This window comes from Numenius arquata, chromosome 10, assembly GCF_964106895.1.
Source record: "Numenius arquata chromosome 10, bNumArq3.hap1.1, whole genome shotgun sequence".
Taxonomy (NCBI): Eukaryota; Metazoa; Chordata; class Aves; order Charadriiformes; family Scolopacidae; genus Numenius; species Numenius arquata.
This window is the reverse complement of record NC_133585.1, coordinates 1,559,164-1,580,068: the sequence shown is the minus strand read 5'-3', so window position 1 is coordinate 1,580,068 and position 20,905 is coordinate 1,559,164. Positions and strand designations below refer to the sequence as shown.

The following is a 20,905-nucleotide window of genomic DNA, read 5'->3' as shown; positions in this document are numbered from 1 at the left end:
TAGAAAGTATAGATAAAATGAAGAATTTCTTTTTTTTTAAATCTGCTTTTTTTAAGCCTACATGAGACTCTAAAAAGACAACCCAAACTGCAGTTGTGGTGACCCACCACAGGACAAACAGCAAAGGTCACATATTTTTCTTAACTCTAACACATCGGTTTCTTGGTTTAGGCCAGAAGAAAAAAAAGTCTGTGCTTTTTCTCTGTTGAATAAAGGCTGTAATAGCAAGTAATTACCCCTTCAGGTTCTGTGCCGAAGGTGTACCATCATTCTCTAAATGATGATCACTCTCTAAAGCAGGAGCTGATGTGCTCCCGGCGTGTTCTCACTGGCTCCAACGGGATGGTGACAGAGGAACCGGGTGTCTAAAAGCGAGAGTGAGGACAAGCCCTAAAACAATGCACAAGAGCTTTCAATCCGTGCTGTCCAGGCTGAAATAAATTAGAGCAGATTACAGAAAGCTTACGCTCCACTGACTTTCCAGTCTAGCCATACCAATTAAAACAGTGCTAATTGCCTAATCGCTTTTGCCATTCAGAATTTGACAGCAGGTCTAGGCTACATTCAGAAGTATATTTCACATTATGTGTACATATAAAAGAGAGTAAATCTCACGCAGGTGACAATGATGCTCTCTAGGCTCAGAGCCGCCCTCTCGGGGTGGTTCAATCTTCCCTTTTAGAATTTAAGGCGTCCACCTACCCAGCTGAATATAACCTGATTAATAAACACACCCTTACGATGCTGAGCTCTATTTTCCGGAAAAAATGATCTTTTGAAGAGGAAATGTACCCTGAAGTTACGAAAACGCAGAGTGAAATATCAGGAAAGTAAAATCGTTAGGTGAAAACGGAATTACAGCCGAAACACAGAACCGGTTCTTCGCCTGTACAGCTAACTGCCTGACAAGATACCTGAGCATTAAGACACCTGAGCATTAGGATGCCCGAGCATCCAGCTACGTTTTCCAAGCCGCCGTAACCCCGTGCCACCTCCTGCTGACCACAATTTGATGAGCAATTACGTCTCCCGGCAGAAACAGCCCTTACCTCCTGCTCCCCGGCCGCTTCCTCAGCCCCGCCGCACCCCCAGACACCAGAGCCAGAAGTACCGGGTAACCAAGGAGGAAAAGGCACTTTTGAACCCGCGGCAGCTCCCCGATGCGGCCCCACCAGTGGCTGTACTGGGAGTGCTGGGAGGGCGGCAGGGGGCTGCTTGCGCAAGGCGGGCTCTCTGAGGAAACCCACGCCAAATTTCCCCCCCCAGGGAGCGATTGTGTTTGTACCGAAACATCTGAAAAATCTTCCCCCCCGCCGTGCCCGGGCCGTAGGATCTTGGCCTGGGAGGAAGGGATCCCTGAGGGGGTCTCCTCATCCCCTTCCTCGTAGCCAACTCCCATCTCCCCGGGAAGAACCGACATCGGAACATCAGCAAGATCCAACCCAGCGGCTCCCAGCAGCCGGGGCATCTCCTGCAGGGGACCCGCTCGCTGGGGCGATGAAACACAGCTGGAAGCTGGAGTCAACCTGCAGCGCGGGCCAAAGAAGGTTCCTGAGGTTTCCCACCTTTTCCCATCAGTCAAACCAATCCTGATAAAGTTTTGTAGAAAAGAAGTTACGCGCCGTGCTACGCTGTCTCCCACCCTCACTTTCCAACTGGAGTCTAAAGGCGAAAGTTAATGATTGATTTTTAAGGGCATTAACGTGGAAACCCCTACGGGAAGCCCTGAGAAACCTGCCATTAAAATCGCTCCTGTCACACTGCTGCAAAAGAGGAAAAAGTAAAAATTAAATATAGCATTAAGTGAAAAAAAAAACGTAAAGAGAAATCCACATAATGAGCTACGATTAACTAAGAAAATAAATGTGAAAAGCCAGTAACGGGCAACGATTTGAGGTGGGTAACACGGCTCTAACGGAGGCGTAACAGACCCACGCTGAGCAAAAGGCAATCCCCTTCCCCTCCGGTCAGTCCCACCTCATCCTCCAATTTCCCGGCGCTAACGGAAGGGTTTCCTCCTGGCGGGGGCTGCCAGCAGCAGAGACTCCGCCACCCCCACGGCTCCGACACAAACCCACGTTCACTCCAAACGCCTCATCAACAACTTGCACCCCCAGAGACATCAAAGGGAGCACATCACAAACCAGTGGCAAATCATCAGAAAGTCCAAAATCGGGATAATACTCAATCTTTTTCTCTTTTTCTTCTTAAATGGAACGCTCTCCTGACCTCACTCAGCTTTCCTGAACACAGAATTCCCTGTAGGATCCGTACCTGCGGTACCACCTGCCCCGAGCGCGTTACCACACACCTGGGGAAGTCCTGCAAAAGACTAAAATATTCCCCTGGAAATTAATTACGTTAATGTACCGGGGCCCTTCAGGAGGGGGATCCCGCTTCCACAGCAAACCAGTTCCGCGGGCGGCCACCGACCGGCGATCCCAGCCTGCGCCCCGCTTTCCGGGGCTCTTTGGGGAGCCGGTTCCCCAGGCTGTGGCAAGCGGCCGGGGGGGGGTCCGTGCGCCCCCGCACGGCCCTGGCTCCCCAGCTCCCGCAGCGCTCTCCCGACAGGTACATTTTTTCTGCTTATTCAACAGAAAAAAAAAAGAGAGAACGAAGTTCTCCCGGCGCCGCGCGGGAACCTGGAGCGCTGTTTGTGCTTTTCCCGAGCAGCGCTTTACCTACGGACAGGCGCGCGCTGGTTTTTAACATAACGGTGGCTTTACCTTTATTCCTATTTATTCTCTTAACGCCCCTGCCGCGCCAGGCTCCGTGCTGGGGACAGGGCGGGAAGGCGACCCCCGCGGCGCTGCCATCCGCCGCCGCGCACCGCCCGCCCCTCTCCGCGCCCCCGCCTTCAGACCCCCCAACAACCCCAACGCACCCCAGCCCCGCCGCTCCGCCCTCCCTCCGCGCAGGATCCGCGCAGGATCCGCGCAGCCCCTACCTGCCGGCTGCAGCCCCCGCGGCGGCGGGCGGAGCGGGGCGCGCTGCCTCCGCGGGGGCGGTGGCTGCCGGGGGGGCGGGAGCCGGGGCTGGGCTTCGCACGGGGGGGGGGGGGGGGACAAGGGAGCAGCTGGGGTCCATCGAGACCCCCCCGCAGCAGCTCGGTCGCCCACCCCGCCCGGCCGGCGAGCAAAACCCCGGCGGTGGCGAGGGCGGCGGCCGGTTCCCTCCTCCCGCTGCCGCCCCGCAGCCCGGAGAGGGGGGGGGGCTCCTCGGGGGGGGCTTCCCCCCCCTCACCGAGGCTCCGGCTCCGCCAAACTGCCCTCCGAGGGAGCGGGACCCCCCCCTTGCGCGGTGCCTTCGCCCTGCGAAGGGGTCTGGGCAGAGCCACGGGCGCTGCCGGCCCGTTAAGAAGGTTTTTGCCCCCGAAAGGCCCAGCCCCGCACCCCGGTGTCTGGCTCGGCGCCCTCGGGCGGCTCAGAAGGTGTTTGTAAACTCTTCCCCCGTCAGGAGACACTCGAGAGTGGAAATAACAGCAAACCCCGTGCGTGGGGGCGGCCCCGCACACCCCCGGGAGCCCTGCCGCCCTGCCCTGGCCCCTTCTTCCATTGGGGAGCCCGATCCCAAGCCCCGGGGCAGGGGAAGGACTCCCCCGGATCTCCGCAGGCTGCGGACCCTCGACTCTTGGAACGAGTTTCAAATTCCAGCAGCCTTTTTTGTTTATCCAAGGAAGATAAACCGAGTGGCCTGCTGAATCCCGCACGGCTTCTCAGGCAAGGGCTGGAAAAACAGCAGGTCTGCGCTCGGAGGGGACATTAAACATCCTGCGACACTTTCCATGGGAACAAAGATAAAAGGGGACCTGTTCTTGCCCTTCCCCAGACAAAGGGCTGCCCGGTTCCCGGCTCCCACCCAGCACCTTCCGCAAGCGCGAAGCTCCCAGGGGCGCCCACAGCCCGGAGAGGGGGGCGGGAGGCGTGTGGTACACGGCTCTTCCAGGCTGCATTCAAACCCCTTAAACGTAAGGAATTACACACCAGTGGGGGCAGCACGGCAGCTTCGGGGTGGGCTACCGGGTGGGAAAGGCTCCCCTTCCCCGGGGGGTGGGCTACCGGGTGGGAAAGGCTCCCCTTCCCCGGGGGGTGGGCTACCGGGTGGGAAAGGCTCCCCTTCCCCGGTGACAGCGCTGCTCTGGACAGGACAGTGGCACGTCGAGGAGACACTGGTCCACAAGCGCGTCCCCCCCCCTTCCGCAGGCCGTGGGGTGAAGCTGCGTGTGGGGCAGCCCCCACAAGTACCCCCCTTCCCACAGCGTGGTAACTCACAGCAGCTGGAGAGAAAAAGGCCTTGGTTTCCCCCCCCCAGCTGCGTGGGTGACAAAAACTTGTTCTCGAACCAGAAATAAGTGCAGCTTTTACTTTCTTGGTGAAATTTTGATTATTTCCCCCCCCCTCCCCCCCCCCTTTTTTTACAGTTCTGTAATATTTTGGGAAGATCTGTAACCTTACCTGGATCAGACCGTGCTTCAGGTGGCACCGGTGAAACTGTGCTGGGGCTTTCCTTGCCAAAACACCCCGCGAAGGACCTCGCGAGAGGCTTTATTTGTTCTGCGTGAGGCGGGACGAGCACGGGCAGCTCTGGAGAAGACGGGCATCGAGGAACCGCCCCGGAGCCCGGGGGGGATCTCGGCATCGCAGCCAACTTCTCCTGCAAGTCCGGCTGGGAGAGTCTCTGTGACAAAGCCCACCGGCGACGGGGACGGCAGCGGGTGTCGATGTCGGCTGCTGATGTTCGGAGGTCCGGGTCGACGACAGGTAACGGTTTCCTCCCCGTGGGGTGGGAAGGACGTGGCCACAGCCCCACGGGAGAAGGCACAAACCACCCCGTGTACCGTCCACGCCAGGGACGCGCAGAGGCAGTGACACGGCTCATACTCCCCCGGCCTGGCCATTGGCACTGTAACAACTGAAAAACACCCTTTGGGGCCGTTTAAATTTTATACAAATTCATTTTCAGCACTGAGGGATCGCAAACGAGGTATCACCGAGCCAACGCGCGTGACTTCGTGTGGCTTTTTGGAGCGACCCCCCAACAATAACAGAAACACAAGGGTTTGGGTTGACTTTCAGGTTTGAGACATTTGTGACAGGGTTCCTCTGGTCGCTCCAGGACAGATCCTTCTCGTGCGAGTTTCGGCTGCTGACACGGGATAAAGGATCCATCGCTCTGCTCCATCCGGGAGTACAACATAACTCAGCTGAACCCCCCCCAGGCTGCGGGACTCCGCGTGTGGCTCCTCCAGACCCGCTATAATCACCATTTCAAAGGAGCACACTCACCCCCCGGGAGCCCCACCGGGCAGAGGCAGCGCCCCGGGGATGGAGTCCTTTCCGCTCGGTCCCTACCCCAAACGAGAACAATTCCTTTACCCTCTTTTACGCTTTCCAAACCACAGGAACAACCAGAGGCTCCAACGCTAGAGGATTTACAGGGGAGGATAAATGCTGTTACAGCTTGGAGGGTGGCTGGGTGCCGTGGTACAGTTGATGAGTGGCCTCCCTGGGCATAAATGTTCTTTAAGTATGTTGTTTAATTGAACCTTTATATACAACTTTCTGTGGTAAACTGAAAATGGCACTACCCTCCTTCCTCTGCCCTCTTCTTCCTCCTCCCCGATACAGCCGCCCAACAGAGCAGGAGCACACCGTAAGGGCGCGCTCAGAGGAACGTCCTCAGAGCTGGTCGCTAACGCTTGGGCACACAACCTTTGGCATCCTACAGCCGAGGGGACGCAGCTTCCCTGGCATCCCTGGAAATTCAGCCAGAGACATCACAAACCACGGTCCCTGCGGTTCCCTCAGCTCCCCCCGCCGGCAGCTACAGCCCATTGCCCCTTGTCCTGTCACCGGCCTCCACTGAGAAGAGTCTGGCCCCATCCTCCTGATCCCCACCCTTTAGCTATTGCTCAGCATCGCTGAGACCCCCTCTCACTCTGCTCTTCTCCAGCTGAACAGCCCCAAGTCCCTCAGCCTTTCCTCAGCAGAGAGATGTTCTGGTCCCCTCAGCATCTTTGTAGCCCTCTGCTGTCCCCTCTCCAGCAGTTCCCTGTCCTTCTTGAACTGGGGAGCCCAGAACTGGTCCCAGTGCTCCAGATGGGGCCTCCCCAGGGCAGAGCAGAGGGGGGAGGATGACCTCCCTCCACCTGCTGGCCACGCTCTTCCTGATGCATCCCTGGAGACTATTGGCCTTCTTGGCCACAAGGGCACGTTGCTGGCTCACAGGCAACTTGTCCACCAGGACTCCAAGGTCTCTCTCTACAGAGCTGCTATACCCTCACCTGTACCTGTTCCTGGGGAAAAGCACAGACTAAAGAAGGCTGAACTGGGGTTCAAAGCCTGAAGGCACCTCAGGTCTTCTTCATCCTGTTCCCCAAACCAGCACGTGACACCAAGTAAAAGAAGATGGTGAGCCACCACCCGTTCTCCACGGCACAGAAAACCAGTCACTTGGCAAGAACTGGCTGTACCTCAGCCAAAACTCCAGCTGGGGCTCTCGGGGCGAGCTCCCCACCCATCCCAGGGTTCACCGGCCGTGCCTCTGGACTGGTTTCCCTCCAGCTCACCTGTGAAACACACAGCTGAGCACTGGGACCACTTTCAGATCAGGCTTTACTACCCAATGGGTGTATCTGCTGCGTTGACAGGCTGGGGGGGGGGAGAGAGAGTTTCTTTGCTTTAAACTATCATATACTCCTTTAAATAAAATATGCCCATTGATAACATCTACAGCAAACATTTACAGAGTTAACAAATGCAGAAACTATTGTCATTCCACCCAGAGAGAAAGTTACAGGCATCAAAGACTCCTGTTTTCTTTGGAGATGGACCAGATGAGCTCCAGGGGCGCTTATGCAACACGCAACCCCACAGCCCACTTTTTATTTTATTTTATTTTACTCTGTGCGTGTGCAAGGCGGTTTTTTCCCCCATTCCTTTGCCTTTTTCTCTCGTGTGTGGGCAGAGACCTAAAGAAGAGGCGGCTGAAGGTACATCTGACATGATCTGCCCCGTGGGTGCTGGGCACCGGCCTCGGGAGGGACGGGGCCTGAAATGGGGCTGAATGTGTTGAATTCAGCCTTTTTTCTTCCCCCCCCCCCCCCATCACTGCGCTGCCGGCCACATCCCAACACCTCCCGACCACAGCAGGGTGGGTGGAAAGGCCAGGGACTGGAAGGGACCTGACTCCCAACTCTTTCCTCTCCTCCAACAGGTCTGCAAGGCAAGGAGGTGAGGAAAGGAAAAGAAACGCCAGTTCTTCTCTCGCTCTCGTCAATAAAGAGATTTCAGTCGCCAAGATTAACGCTCCCCGTTTGTAGGAAAGAGGCTTCTGTGCTGTCTTTGTGCCAGGACTCGCAGAGCAGAACTGGTAACGGCTCTTTTGCTCCTACACTGATAAGGGCACTTATAATTCCAGGGCTGGTATCTGCGAACCGTAATATACAGTAATATATATAGATAGTAATGGGTATAAAATGAAACAAAAATTCTCACAGTGCCGTGAGGGAGATGTTCACGGGAACCCGACACAGGAGATTTTATAACCCGTTCGGGTGAGGGCACCAGCAGAGGGAGAGAGGGCGCGTGGCAGGTTAAAAAAATCAAGTTCTTAATAGTGGAGAAAAATATCAGAAATTGAAAAAAAAGAAACTTTCCTGACAGAGGGAATGATTCTTCCCACAAATAAGAGGTGAATTCATTTTCAGGGGTTAGTGACTCTTCGGCTTAATTTTTTTTGCATTCAATGTCTCGTGTGCCCAGAGCGAGGGGTGAAGAGGAGAGAAGACTCTTCGGAACGTTCAGCGCCGGAGTATTTTCTGCCCTACCTGGAAGGGGAGAGCTGCGGGACGGGACGGGTCAGTCCCTGCTGTCACCTGAAAGCAGCGTCGGTCCCTGGAGCCGCTCTTCCCCCTCCAAAACCAGGGATGGACGAGGAGCTGCCGCGCGGCCCGGGCAGATCTGCTGGGGAGAAGACACCTCTGAGGAGGTAAAGCTAAAAAAAAAATAAATAAAAAAGAAATGACTAAAACACTGGGAAATTTGGGGTTGTTCTTGGCTTACCTGGTAAATAGTTCTGGGGTTTTTTGTGCGCAGGCTCTTGTAGCCAAGAGCAACAGGCTGGCCGCTCGCTGGGGAACAGCTGGGGAACAGCCGCGCTGGGGCCAGAGGAACGGCGTGGATTTGTTTCCTTGTTCAAATAACACCAGGGGGGAGCTCGCTCCAAAAAACAAACCCATTCTGCTAAAAGGAACTAAAACAATTTCAGTACGTTCAGCATTTTGGGATTCCTTTGGCCAGCCAGCTTTGGAAATGGAAAGACCATTGATTTGTTTAGGTTTTTTTTTTTTTTTATTAATATGCGTTATTTTACAGTTTGTTTTTTAAAATATAAAAAGAGTAAAAGTAAGTTTGAAACACCAGACAGCGTTTCTCACCCTTCAAATGAATTCCAATGGTAATTTTTTTTATTGCCATCTCCAGGTGAAGCCCACGCGACCTTCTCAGAGGAGAAGCTTCTCGGGGCTCCGGGTGCCTTGCCCACAGCGGAGGATCCCGGAGCACCCTGCGCCGCCCCGGTGCCCAAGGGAAGCTGGAAGTGAGGGCATCCAGGGGGTGACGCCCATGGGAGGACGGAGGGGGCAGAGCCAGCGGAGCAGATAAAAATACTGCTCCATCCCAGCACAGCATCACACTGGCCGGTTGGTAACCATGTACCGATTTACACAGAATCCTTCGATTGCAACTCCCGACTGATGCAACCGCTGCGACAGCCCGTAGGAAAGAACATTTTAATCGGCACGTTTTTCCTACGGGCGCGAAGCATCGACCTCCTCATCCTCACCGGCACGAACACCCCCCAGCTCCCAGCCAGCCGGGCACTGGGAACCCGACTCCTAGAAGCCAAAACCACCTCTTTTATTCCGTGCAATGGGCACAAACTCAAACGAATGCCAAAAAAACAAAAAAAAAAATCCCCCAACAACAGCAAAAACCCCCCAAGCAGGTCTCAGCAGCCGCACCATCCCGGGTGTGGAGGGACAGGGGGTGACACCTTGCTGCTTGAGGTACAGCGTTTCAACTGCAAAGCGCTGAAGGCCGGCAGAAGAGAGCCGTGTTTCTGCCACCAGGACACGACTGGGTTTGATGTAAAAAAAAAAAAAAGAATAAAATAAAAATAATCGACAGAAGAGTAGATGCCCTCCTGTGCGTTTCCACACCGAGACAAGCGGCGTGGGAGACCGGGCTCTTGCCTGCACCGGAGACCATGTCTGCGTCCAGAACCTCCTCTTGCACGAGGTGAATCTCGGTTCCTCGGGCAGTTGGCAGCTTGTCCCGGCTCCACAATTAGAACCGCTTTTTGTTGGGATTTTTGGCAAGGGAGGCGCCAAGGGAAGGTTTGAAGAAGAGACTCTTATTGCACAGCCCCTCTCTCTCTCTATAATAACCATGCAACACCAGTAACACTAATAACCAAGCAGCTCCCAGTTCCCATCAGCACCAGTAATACTTAAAGAATCAGAAACTGGATTGTTTTTCGGTTTAAACAAGCCTTTATTTCCCAGGACATCCCAGAGATCAGACGTCCTCTACCTCCCCAGCACGAAGACACAAACCGAGACCGTGGTCTTTTTCATCGCCTGCATTTCATTTCATTTCACCCCAAAGGCACCTTGTGCTTTGAAAACCAGAGCCCAGAACTCATCCCACTGGAAACAATCACGTCTGTTTATTTTGTCACCGATTCAACCCCATATGGTTCTCCCCATCTCCAGAATTCTGCTGTCTCCTGCCAAAAATCACTTGCGAGTATCTTGTGACAGCCTTTAACGGGAACATAAGCGCTGACGGCAGCGAGACACCGGGACAGCTTCGCTGAGGCTGGAATGCACCGAAAAACACCCCCCTCCTCCTAGAACTGGGATTTTTGTACCGGCCCCGCACACCCCATGCTGCTCTTCTCCATCAAACCTGATCAAGCGATTGCTCCCAGTCATCTCTCACTCCTCAGCAGCACCAGCACCTTCTCCCAATTATTTAGTCCAAAAAACTTTACTTTCAAACACAGACCCCTCTTTCTACAGGACATAATTAGACTTTTTGTCAAAATCATTAGAAACTGGGTTTTTTTCTGCAGGGGGGGAGGAGGAGGAGGAGAGCAGCCTGTGTTTCAACAAGCACAGATGTCCGAGTCCAAAGAAGAAGCCCTCGGCACGAGCCGTGACAAGGAATCCCCTCGCTCTGCTCCTGCTCGCCCTCATTATTACCCAGTTTCAGAAAGAGAAGCCACATTAGCGCAGCGGCTCGTTAAGAGATCTCAGCAATTACAGCGAAACAAGGGCTTTGAACCCACACTAAATCTGCAGACTCACTCATCCTCCTCAGGGAAAGCTGCTCCCTCACCACCACCCTTCCCAAAACGATCTTCCCAGGTATTTCCAGGTTCTCCGATAGTGGTGAAACAGAGCTTTGCTCACTCAGATTTCCAGTTTGTACCAGTTGCAGAGTGGAGTAGGACTGGTTTCAGAGTCTTTGGATTCCTCTGGATGATGACACGGGGCAAAGAACCCTCCCATCGGATCGCTGTAGGCAGCAACTGGCTACAAAACACAAGGGGAACAATTCAAGACCAGAGCGATGCTCCGAGAACAGCCCCCGAGGGCTCCCCCGCGGGAAAAATCCCGGCACAGGGCTAGAAATGAACCCCCCCGGCACCCGTCCGTCCCCTCAGCTACGGAGAAGGAACACGGAGGCTGGGAGCAGCGAAGGCAGGAAAAGCCCAGAGCAGCAGATTACAGTTCCCTGCGTTCATGGGACGGTGGCGGTGGGGAAGGAGGGGAAAAAAAGTCAACCACAGGTTTCAAAGCAACCGAGAAATACTTTTGCAGCATTTGCAGGCTCTTCTCCCTCGGGACAGGAACCATTTAACTTACAACGTGATCCTCCTCTTACCTCGGGCTCCTCTGATTTCTCCTACTTAGTGCCTTCATTTAGTTTGCTAATAGTTTTCCCAACCAAACGTACTCATTTATGCAGAATACACCTCAAAAGGGTTTTTTCCCCCAGTCTTTTAATTACACCAACTTACCTATTAAGCAATTTTAAATCAGCATTTTGAAGTTAAGGTTTTGTTTTGTGCTTCTCTTAGAGCTGCCGTGACCATCTTACCTGCCGGTGCCCGGGAACTCACAGCCAGGTTTGGGCTTTCCTGCTTCAGCCACCCAGTCTCCAGCTCGCACAGGCCAGATGGATTTTCCTGAATGAATCGCTGGAGTTTCAGGGAATTTTTGGTTGGTTTTTTGGTTAGGGTTTTGGGGTTGGTTTTTTTTTGAGGACTAAAGGATTTTAATCTTCAAAGAAGTGCTATTTCATATTTCATTGAATTTCACTGAATTTCACTGAATTTTTAGAGTTGGAAGGGGCCACAGAGATCATCTAGTCCAACTCCCTGCCGAAGCAGGGTTGCCCAGAGCACGTCAGTATTTGTTCACTTGACATTATGTTCTTCCTTCCCACAACTATAAACGCTTAGAATCTAAGAACACCTAAGGGATAGATATTCCCGTGTCAAATTCCCTTCAAAAGTTGGCCAGGGAGAAAAAGATGGAATTTCTCTCTGAAACAAACCAACCCGCCCCAGAAGGCGCCCCGAGCCCAGCTGCTTGAGCAAAGTGTTAGTTATTCAGATGGTCGATGTTCTGCTTCCCTCTACCGTTTCTCAGCAGCAGCGCAGCCGCCCGGTACCAGCCCGCGGGCTGCCTCCAAAACACCCCCAACACACAAACCAACCTTTCGGCGCGGCAAAACTTGGCAAATAAGCTTAAGGAAAGCTTTATAGTTTTTTTTATTTATTAATAAATAATAAAAAAATAAAACAATCATTAATAAAATAAAGCTTTGTGGTTTTTTTATTTATAAAATTCGAGGCACTGAGCGGCACTCTCCCCACTTACCTCAAGCTCAATATTCCACGAAATATCAACCACAACCCACCAATTGTCTCGCGTTGTGATTTACAGCCTACGGGAAAGTCAGCTTCCAGCAGGGAAAAGGCTTCACAGACCAAAGCCGTGTCACCAAGTAAAAAACCAAAACTATCCAGAACCAAAGAACTATGGAAATAACGAGTCGTACGTGGCACACAACAGCCTCGGGTATCGGGCATCACCCGTTTCAAGAAATGAATCCCACAGATGCGTTAAAACCGTCAAAACAGCAGTGGTCTTTATTTCCATTAGACAAGGTAACACTTCCGTTAATATGAATTTATTTCAACGTTTGGGAGATACGGAAATCAATGCCTGTTAAAAAAAGTGAAATAAACCCCCTTCCAAAAATATCTTGGATAATACACGTCTGAATTTTACACTGTCCCTCCAATGGGCCCTTTCCGTTCTGTGACATCACACGCAGTTTTTGCAAGACAAAACAATTTATGGCCTGGGTTTTCCAGCCGCCGTTTGTGAGCCCTCACGGTGCCCGAGAAAAGCAAGTTCATGGGCGCTGCGCAGCGACCCAAGTACAGAGATCTCAACTCTCCATTCAACTGGAAAAAAAAAATCAATCATGTAGAGGGGTCCACAAACCACAAAAAAAGAGAGAAAATACTGTATTGGAATAAACCCTCGACTCCCAGTGACCTGGAGGGAAAGTTAACGTTAGCTCAAAACCAGATAATGCATTAGGCAGTTTATTTTCTAATTTTAGAAACTGGGCTTTGAAATAATGCAGTTATCAGTTGGTTTTGATTAAGATAAAAGTTAAAAATTGCAGACTACAGAAAAGTCTTCAAATAAATGAAAACAAATCCCTTCCCTTTGTCATCTAACGCCAAGAACGTACCCATAAATAACATCTGCACTACGGGACTCTGCACGCGGACCAGGGATGTTCAACACAAACAGGATTTCGTTTCGGTGCCAAACCAATAATTAAAATTTTAGTTCGCACCTTGTTTAAAATTTTTAACGTAGAGGAGAATGAGTCCTGCAGAACCCATTAGTGTCTGTTCCTGTTGTCATTTTTCATCAGTCGTGATTTGCAATCTCAGACCCCCTGCCCCCAGCAAGTTCTCTCGCAGTCTTGCCAAGGAACACGTGGTCAAAGAAAGCTCGTACATTTATTTTTTGGAGGGGCAAGGGGGGTGTTAAATAATAAAGTGTCTCATCTAATGTGGAAAGGAAAGGCAAAAAAAAAAAAAAAAAAAAAATCAATGACTAGTTTTCACAGTAAAATGCATCAGCTTTGTAGTTTCATTTGAAACCAAGAACAAATCATGAAACGTCATGAAAATAAGATAAAAAAATCTCCTAGAGTGATTACTAAATGAAGTTAAAATTACCACACTAATCAGTAAACCCCAGAAGAAAAGCAGATGCCTCATATTACAGGTCCTACATTAAACAGTATCCGCTTTTTAAAATAAATCCATAAAATCTGTTTGTTTGGCCACTTTGCACATTTTTCCCCTAAAAAATACAGTGTACAGAAAAAAAAAAATCTCGTTATTCCCAGTATGAATTCTGAAGTAGAAGCTCAAAACCCAGAAGTTAAAGATCAGCTAAAAGGATTTTAAATTATTTACAAATCCAGCAGGTAGAACTACCATAATGGCTTCGCTTCCATCCTTGTAGTGGCTTTCGCTCTTTTCCAGCAGCATCTGCAGTGGGAACCTCCGCCGACAGCTCCGTCACTGATCCTCTGTCATCTTCAGCAACTCCAGGAGAGCCCCAACAGCTCCAAAATAACCCTTTGAACAAGGCAAAAGTCAAACAAATTCCAAAATAAGACATAAGCATGAGCATGTGAAGCCTTCAGCTCTGGTAAGGCAACTAAAAGACTTTTCTCATGCAATGAGCCCTGCTGAAATCTGAATTATGATTTAATATGATCTTCTTTAGGTCCAAGAAAGGGCTTTGTACCAGGAGAAACCTTACACGGTTCTCCAAAACTGTCAAAAAGTACAAGTTACAGCTCCACTAGAACAATGCTGTACTGAGGGAGGGCAGTTTCCATTTTTAATACATCCATCTGGAAATGAGGCTTATAAAATTTAATTCTAGTTGAGGTTTCTGTACCAGACCCCGCAAACGAACACTGTGGGTACCGGGGTCAGAAAGCAAAGATGAGCGACGCACAACATTGAGCAACAAATACCCCAAGATTAGTGATTAAGCCAGCCAGTTAACAAGGGGAATTTTCAAATGAATTTGTAATTAAAGTGTCTTTACGCAGATGAGGCACTGAAATTCTCCCTTTTCCCTTCACCACGACAAGAACCACAAGCTTTCTGTACTTCCAAACAGAAGTAAGTTCAATGCGTATTTCCTTACCTCGTGTTCCAAAAACAGAGCTTTCAGCTGCCCCTTGGACCAATAGTCCATGGCGTACGCTAGCACCTTCATAGAGATCATGTTAATTCTGAGGAAGTTGCCAACAAACACCACCTTGTCGATGTTCTGCAACATTGAAAAGCAGAGCAGCAAAAATTAGACTCAGCTACAACATCGGCCTCATTCAACACGTGCTTCTGCCTCCACTACGGAGTTAATGGGAATTTGGGGTTACGTTTACATTCTCCAGACTGAAAAGTAAAAACAAATAAAAAATTACTGTAGTTAATGACCAGTAAGTAGAGATGTTGAAAGAAAAAAAAAAAAAAGAGAGAAGTTTTATTCCAAAGATGGTGAATATTCGCTTACAGCCCAGACCTTCCCGACATCAACAGGATTAAGGATGTTTTGTTGGAGCTTTCTGTTGGGTTTTTTGGTGGTGTTTTTTTTTTTTAACTGTAGATGATGTGGCTGCACTGAAGATATCTTTTCCCCCTGCTTGTTAAAGAAAGCAACTTCATTAACGAGTTTTGCCACAGAGAACACCCTCACTCCAGCCCTCAGCATGGGAGGGTGCCGATACCCAGGTGCAGTAATTAATTTCCTCAGTCTCCAATGACTGAGTTACAACTGTCCTCAAACCAAACACATCAACATAAATTGTAGTTAAATAATTCTGCTTTACAGTCACCTATCCCCTCAGTCCCTGCGGTCACACTCGTTTCCCAGGAACTTATAAAATAAGAACTTCTCACACGGCTGCTGTTAACCACGGCCGAGAGCACTTTGCACCCTCTGGCGAGGCAGCTCTATCTCCCAAGCTGTTTCTCACAAAGGAGGGACAAACACGTAGCTGATTAATTTCCCGTAATGCGATACCATCAAATTGATTAGAAGCCACATTTGCATTTCATTTTCACGAAGGTTTTTTTTTTTTTCCCCTGAATGTACGCACGAAGCTGCCGTTACCAGGAACTCCAGCAAGCAGCACCTAATGCCGAGTATAAAAATTACTGACGGTTTAAAATCTAAAAATACTAGCTCTATCTACTAGAACAGCAGTGCAAATTTCTCCTCGATTTTATTTGCCAACCTTCCTTGACTTGACAAGGTTAAAAATTACATTGTCTAGATTTTCGAACGGAACTACAAACAGCTTTAGCGTTTTTTCAGCAGTGGGAAAGCGAAGAAACGCTGGTTTTCTCTCTTAAGGGGCTCCTGCCGATTTGCTGTTCGGCTGTTCCCTGCTGGAATACTCAAAGCTGAAAGACAGACAGAAATCTTCAACTGGTGGAGGGACGGCGACGGTGATGAAAGGCTCACTTAAGCTAACCCAGTTACAACACCCTGGAAAAGACACGCACTCTCCCGCTCCAGGGGATTTTTGGGAATTGTTTGATTCCCCAGCAGCAGAAAGCCACAGCACACCTTTAACCCAGTATACACACATATTTGCCAATATATTAGAACGGGGGAATCTATATCAAAGATGCAATAAAGAAACCTACACATATTTCTGCAAGACGACTGGTTCAGACGCCACTTCCACGCCCTGTTAGCGAGGGAAGCATGAACCAGGGGATTGGTTTCCTTCACCCGGTCCTGCCCGGCCTGGGACAGACCCTTCCAAATGATGTGGAGCCAAACGCTTCCAGACTATGGAATTTTTCTGCCCCGCTGCCAACTTTGTGTGAGCAAACTTTGCTTTGAAGTGCTGCAGACAGAACATTTCATTGATTCCCCAGCCTCATTTTTATCCTGCACACATGCAAGTCATTTGCGACACAATATTAAAGCTGCAATCATTGAAAAAAACCCCAAACTTATCAAAACTCGTGCTTCAGGGCACAAATTGATTTTGTTGAAGAACCTAAGTGAGCTTCAGCATAACTCTAAGCTAATACACACAAACTCCACAAAAGAATGTATCATTTGCAACTGTTTTTTAAGCCGAGTCGGGCATTTCACTCATCGAGCCTGGCGAGAGTCAGAGCTCCATCTCCCAAAGGCAATTTAGGTGTCCGGATTATTTAGCAGACTGACAGCATTACTCTTTCCCCCTCGCCCCGAGAGCAAGCTACCCAGGGATTAGCTTACTTGCAATGATATATCACGTTTGAATTTTTTATAATAGCATGTAAAGCTACTAAATGACGTTTTCATTCTCTAAAGCCACAGAATTTAGGTTCAAGTGTTGGAACAAAAATTCTACTTTGGCATTGTCTGGGAAAGGAAGGTGACTCTACACATCGATCCACATTCCTCCGCAAAACTCTGGATTGTGTCCAGTTTGTGAAGAAGCCTGCCCACAGGACAGCGGGGTTAGGAACTGTCACGATGGCCGGGAAGCGTTAAGTTTCCTCCTGGGAAGACGCGGCGACGTCCCTGCTGCGCCTCTCCATGCTTTGATAGCCCTGTACAATGCTGCTTGAACTCCATGCCACAAGGCAACACTGTAAAGAAGCTGAAAGCAAAGAGAACACCGAAAAAAGGAGTCAAATTGCCAAAAAAGAAAAATAATACCATCTGTAGCCGCTTTTCACGACGAAGGGAGGTTAGCAGTGGCACACGCCGAGATCTGTGCTGTTCAGGGTATTTTGGAAGCGCTGTGGGAAGGGCTGTGAGCAACACACTGGGCATTCATTGCCCTACGAAGTCACGAACAGCACAGCCACGCTGAGGAGACTCGCACCCGGTGACGGAGCAATGAAGCCGCAGATGAAGTTTAAATTAAAAAAGTGAAATGACACAAAGGGAAGGAGGGAGAGGAAGAGAGACTTCAGTGCCCAGACACAGTAACAGGCTCCACATTAGCCACCCCCGCTCAGGACGGAACAGGGATGGCTACCGAGATGTATCAGCTTCATGCCCACAAAAATAAAGGGACTCGGAACATGGAATTTTTCAATGTTCATCATAAATTCACTGTGCAGCCCCACTCTCAATAATGCATGAAGATCTGATCATTTGATCTCAAAATTATAACCGTAAGAAGATTAAAAAGACAGGATGAAACGGTGGGAAAGAGACACAGAGTGTCTTCTGTCGGAGAGGAGACCAAGCACTACAACGTTCTGTCTTGGAGTGACCAGGAGGGAGACGTGGGAAAGGTTTTTTTAAAAAAAAAAAAACAAAACCCACCAAAAGCACTAGTGATGAATTATTTGGTATTTCTCATAAAGTTAATAACTAGAGAGGACCCAATAAAGTAATGAGATGGCAGTTTGGTGAGTTTTTTGGGTTTGCTTTGTTGGACGTTTTTGGGGTGGGGTGTGGTGTTGATTAAAAAAAATTAAAAAGCAGCACTCTTCTAACCACAGGGTGCTGTGGAGCTAAAAACATCACTGCATTTAAAATAAGATTAGGTAAATTCATTGAGAGCAGACAGAAGAGATTAATTACACCACATAGTAGCAAAGGCTGCAATTTGCAGCTCAAAGCAAGTGTCTAAATGTTTGGGTTTGCTTTGGTTTTGTTAAACTCTCAGAAGCTGGAAAGGTGTGGGAATGGAACCATCCATCCACAGTTATCCTGCCTAAAGAAGAGAACGTAACAAGCACCTGACAGAGTTTGAGGCAGGATAATGAACTGTATTTCTTCCCTCTGCCCCAATACAATAGATCTTGCATCTATTCCAGGCATTTAACACAATAGACAATTCAAACCCACCAGGCTATGGAAACAAGCCAAGCAAAATACTACTTAAAAAAATATAATCTGTCATGGTATAGCAAGACCTGTTAGTATCGACAAGGTAAATCAGAGTATTAATTTGGATTATAAAGGTGTTAGTCTCTACGTACTACAGCTTGGGAGCAACTGAACAGCTCGAGGCACCAACGGCTCAAGGAGATCTTTCACAGGCAACTTTTCTCCCTTCTTCAGTACCTTTGAAGCCCAAAGTACCCTACGCTTTGCATCAGAACATACACATAACACAGATCACAAGAGTTAGGACCCCACCTTAAATATATGCATATTTATCAAGGCCAGTTACACACACAGCAATTTGCATTTTTGCATTCTGATCATCTTCCTACATTGTTTCTAAAGGTTTTTAGCTTGTAGTAAACATGCCCTCTCACCTCATTGAGCGCACACATGCGAGCAATGGACCCGATGTTGTTGGTGATGGTGACCAAAGTAGCTCTGGCCAGGTCCTCTTTACTGATGGAATCTCTCTTCTCTTTACTCATCATATGGCCGAAGCTGCGGGAGGAAGATTATTCCTTTTAGTATGAGTTATTTAGGAGTGCTGAAAGCCCTTTTATCATTTAATAAGCTTTGCTTGGATTTAAGAGACAGATGTGAACATGTCAAAAGGGATGTCATTGGAAAGGCAGAACAATGAGCGAAGACACTTCTAAAATAACTAATTTAAAGCGCAGCAAACTGCACCAAGCATTGCTTACACCTGCTTAAAAAAAAAAAGGGCAAGAAGTAGGTGAGAGATCTAAGGACAAGCCACATGACCCATTCCAAATGACATTTCCACATGGAGTCGGTGCATAGTCCAGGGATTACGCACTGAGCCCGGGACACACAGCAAGTTTCCCAAGGAACTCCTGAAAAACAGCTCAATTAACACATACCTTGAGGCGACAGCAGAGCCCTGAAGGCCAAACCGCTCATAGTCCCCTCCGTAAATATCCTTCACCAGCTTATCCACGTTGGTGCTGTCTCCTTTCGCAGCCATCTCTAACGCCTCCTCAAAGGTCTCGCAGCCCGTCAGCAGACAGCACAGGCCCAGGAATGTCCCTCCTCCGAGGCTGGAAAAGCAGAGGTCCTTCAGCCCAGCATCTCCCACCACCTCCCACCGCAGCTCTCCAGACTCCAACGCGGCCACCAGCGGCACCCTGCAACTCCTCCCGCACACAAGTGAGGGCAGACACCCTAAACTGAGTTCTGATTTAACACAAACGTCACCCAGCGTGGTTTTAACCGAACTACGCTGAAGTCCTTAACATTTAAATAGGAGAAATGACGCTAAATAAAGGGTTGGCTGAGGATAAGGTCCGATCCACCACCGCAGACTTCAGTTTGCTATTTGTAGCACTCCCGCAGGCTTTCCCTGTGCCAGAATCATTAGCCAGCAGATCGCTTCAGTCAGTGATGAAGGAATAAACAGTGATCAAAGCTAAATACCTACGCAGAGGCAGGCGGCCAGGAGTGATCTGTCCCCCAGCCTCGCTGGTTCCTGTTCCAAGCACGGCCCGGAATGTCTCAGCCTCCAAAGAACCCTGAGCAAGGAGCAGCCACTTGAGTATCTCGCACCGGCTCACGTACAGTGTTTACTGACTATATAAATTTAGCAGGGACTATATAAATTTAGTCTGACTGGGCATAACAAGTTGTTAGCTCGCTTCATTAAAATTCTACCTTGGACTCTGCAGTCTTAACTGACGTGAACTTCAACTTACTAACCCCTACCTCCTCTACACCCTGCCTCACCCTTTCTTTACCCTCGAGAAAGTTACTATTTGCAGAGATGGCAGTCCCACCGACCGGAGCCACCGCCAACACGGGGATCAGCGAGACACCACACTTGCACCTCGTGAGAAAGCGCAGGAGGTGTGATGGGAACACCATCCAGTCGGTGCCCTTGGATTATCAGGCAAGTTTTTCAGAAGTCATCTAGAAACGCTGTAATACAATATATTCAGTAAGGGAACAGTAGGAAGCCCTGCCCACCAGCCACGAGCCGGTATTGATTTCATCACCTCTAACACGCCAGCAGCCCCCTCCAGTCACGTTTTCCTGTCGTAGTGGAAAGAATCAGAAGCACATCTAGAGATATCAGAAGGGCTATGCTTGAAAAACAACCAGAACTGCAAGAAAACCAATACCTCTTCCACTCAACTTTTTGTTGATCTGTATGAAATACAGAAAGTGGCTCATTGAGGCCAGGGCATGCCCTAGGTAAGGCAACAGAAGACACATAGAATCATAGAATGGCTAGAGTTGGAAAGGACCTTAAAGATCATCTAGTTCCAACCCCCCTGCCATGGGCAGGGACACCTCTCACTAGAGCAGGTTGCTCAAAGCCCCATCCAGCCTGGCCTTGAACACTTCCAGGGATGGGGCATCCACAACTTCCCTGGGCAACCTGTTCCAGTGCCTCACCACCCTCACTGTAAAGAATTTCTTCCTTATATCTAATCTAAATCTCTTCTCTTCCAATTTAAAACCATTGCCCCTTGTCCTGTCACCACTCTTCCTGACAAAGAGTCCCTCTTCAGCTCTTCTGTAGGCTCCCTTCAGGTATTGATAGGCTGTTATAAGGTCTCCCCGGAGCCTTCTCTTCTCCAGGCTGAACAACCCCAGCTCTCTCAGTCTGTCTTCAAAGGAGAGGTGCTATGAACGCAGCCACGTGCAGTACACTGGAGAAACTTCATTACTATGGACCCTGCACTGAAGAAGAGAATGCAGGTTTGGAAGGGACTGTAGCAAATCCAAAAACCTTCTCTGGTTGCTGTTTTGAAACGGGATTTTATTTTTCCGTTTCTGTTTTGGTGGGTTTCTTGTTTTTAACATTACTAAAAATGAAGTATATCAATTTAATTTGCATGTATG

General features: G+C 49.4%; 1 protein-coding gene across 5 annotated transcripts in view; it reads right to left on the bottom strand.

Annotated features, from left to right (window-relative positions):
• Positions 1 to 12,202: 12,202 nt before the first annotated feature.
• The window catches only part of PANK1 (pantothenate kinase 1), a 39,963-nt gene continuing 31,260 nt past the window's right edge, over positions 12,203 to 20,905 (bottom strand). For 4 of the 5 annotated variants that reach the window (XM_074154382.1, XM_074154379.1, XM_074154380.1 and 1 more), the window contains 4 exons: positions 18,925 to 19,101; positions 18,418 to 18,541; positions 14,333 to 14,458; positions 12,203 to 13,749 (listed from right to left, as the gene is read on the bottom strand). In XM_074154382.1, the coding sequence (XP_074010483.1) occupies positions 13,690 to 13,749; positions 14,333 to 14,458; positions 18,418 to 18,541; positions 18,925 to 19,101 (487 nt within the window). In that variant the 3' untranslated portion in view covers positions 12,203 to 13,689. The remainder of the gene's footprint in view (positions 13,750 to 14,332; positions 14,459 to 18,417; positions 18,542 to 18,924; positions 19,102 to 20,905) is intronic. The other variant, XM_074154383.1, reaches the window with a different exon arrangement.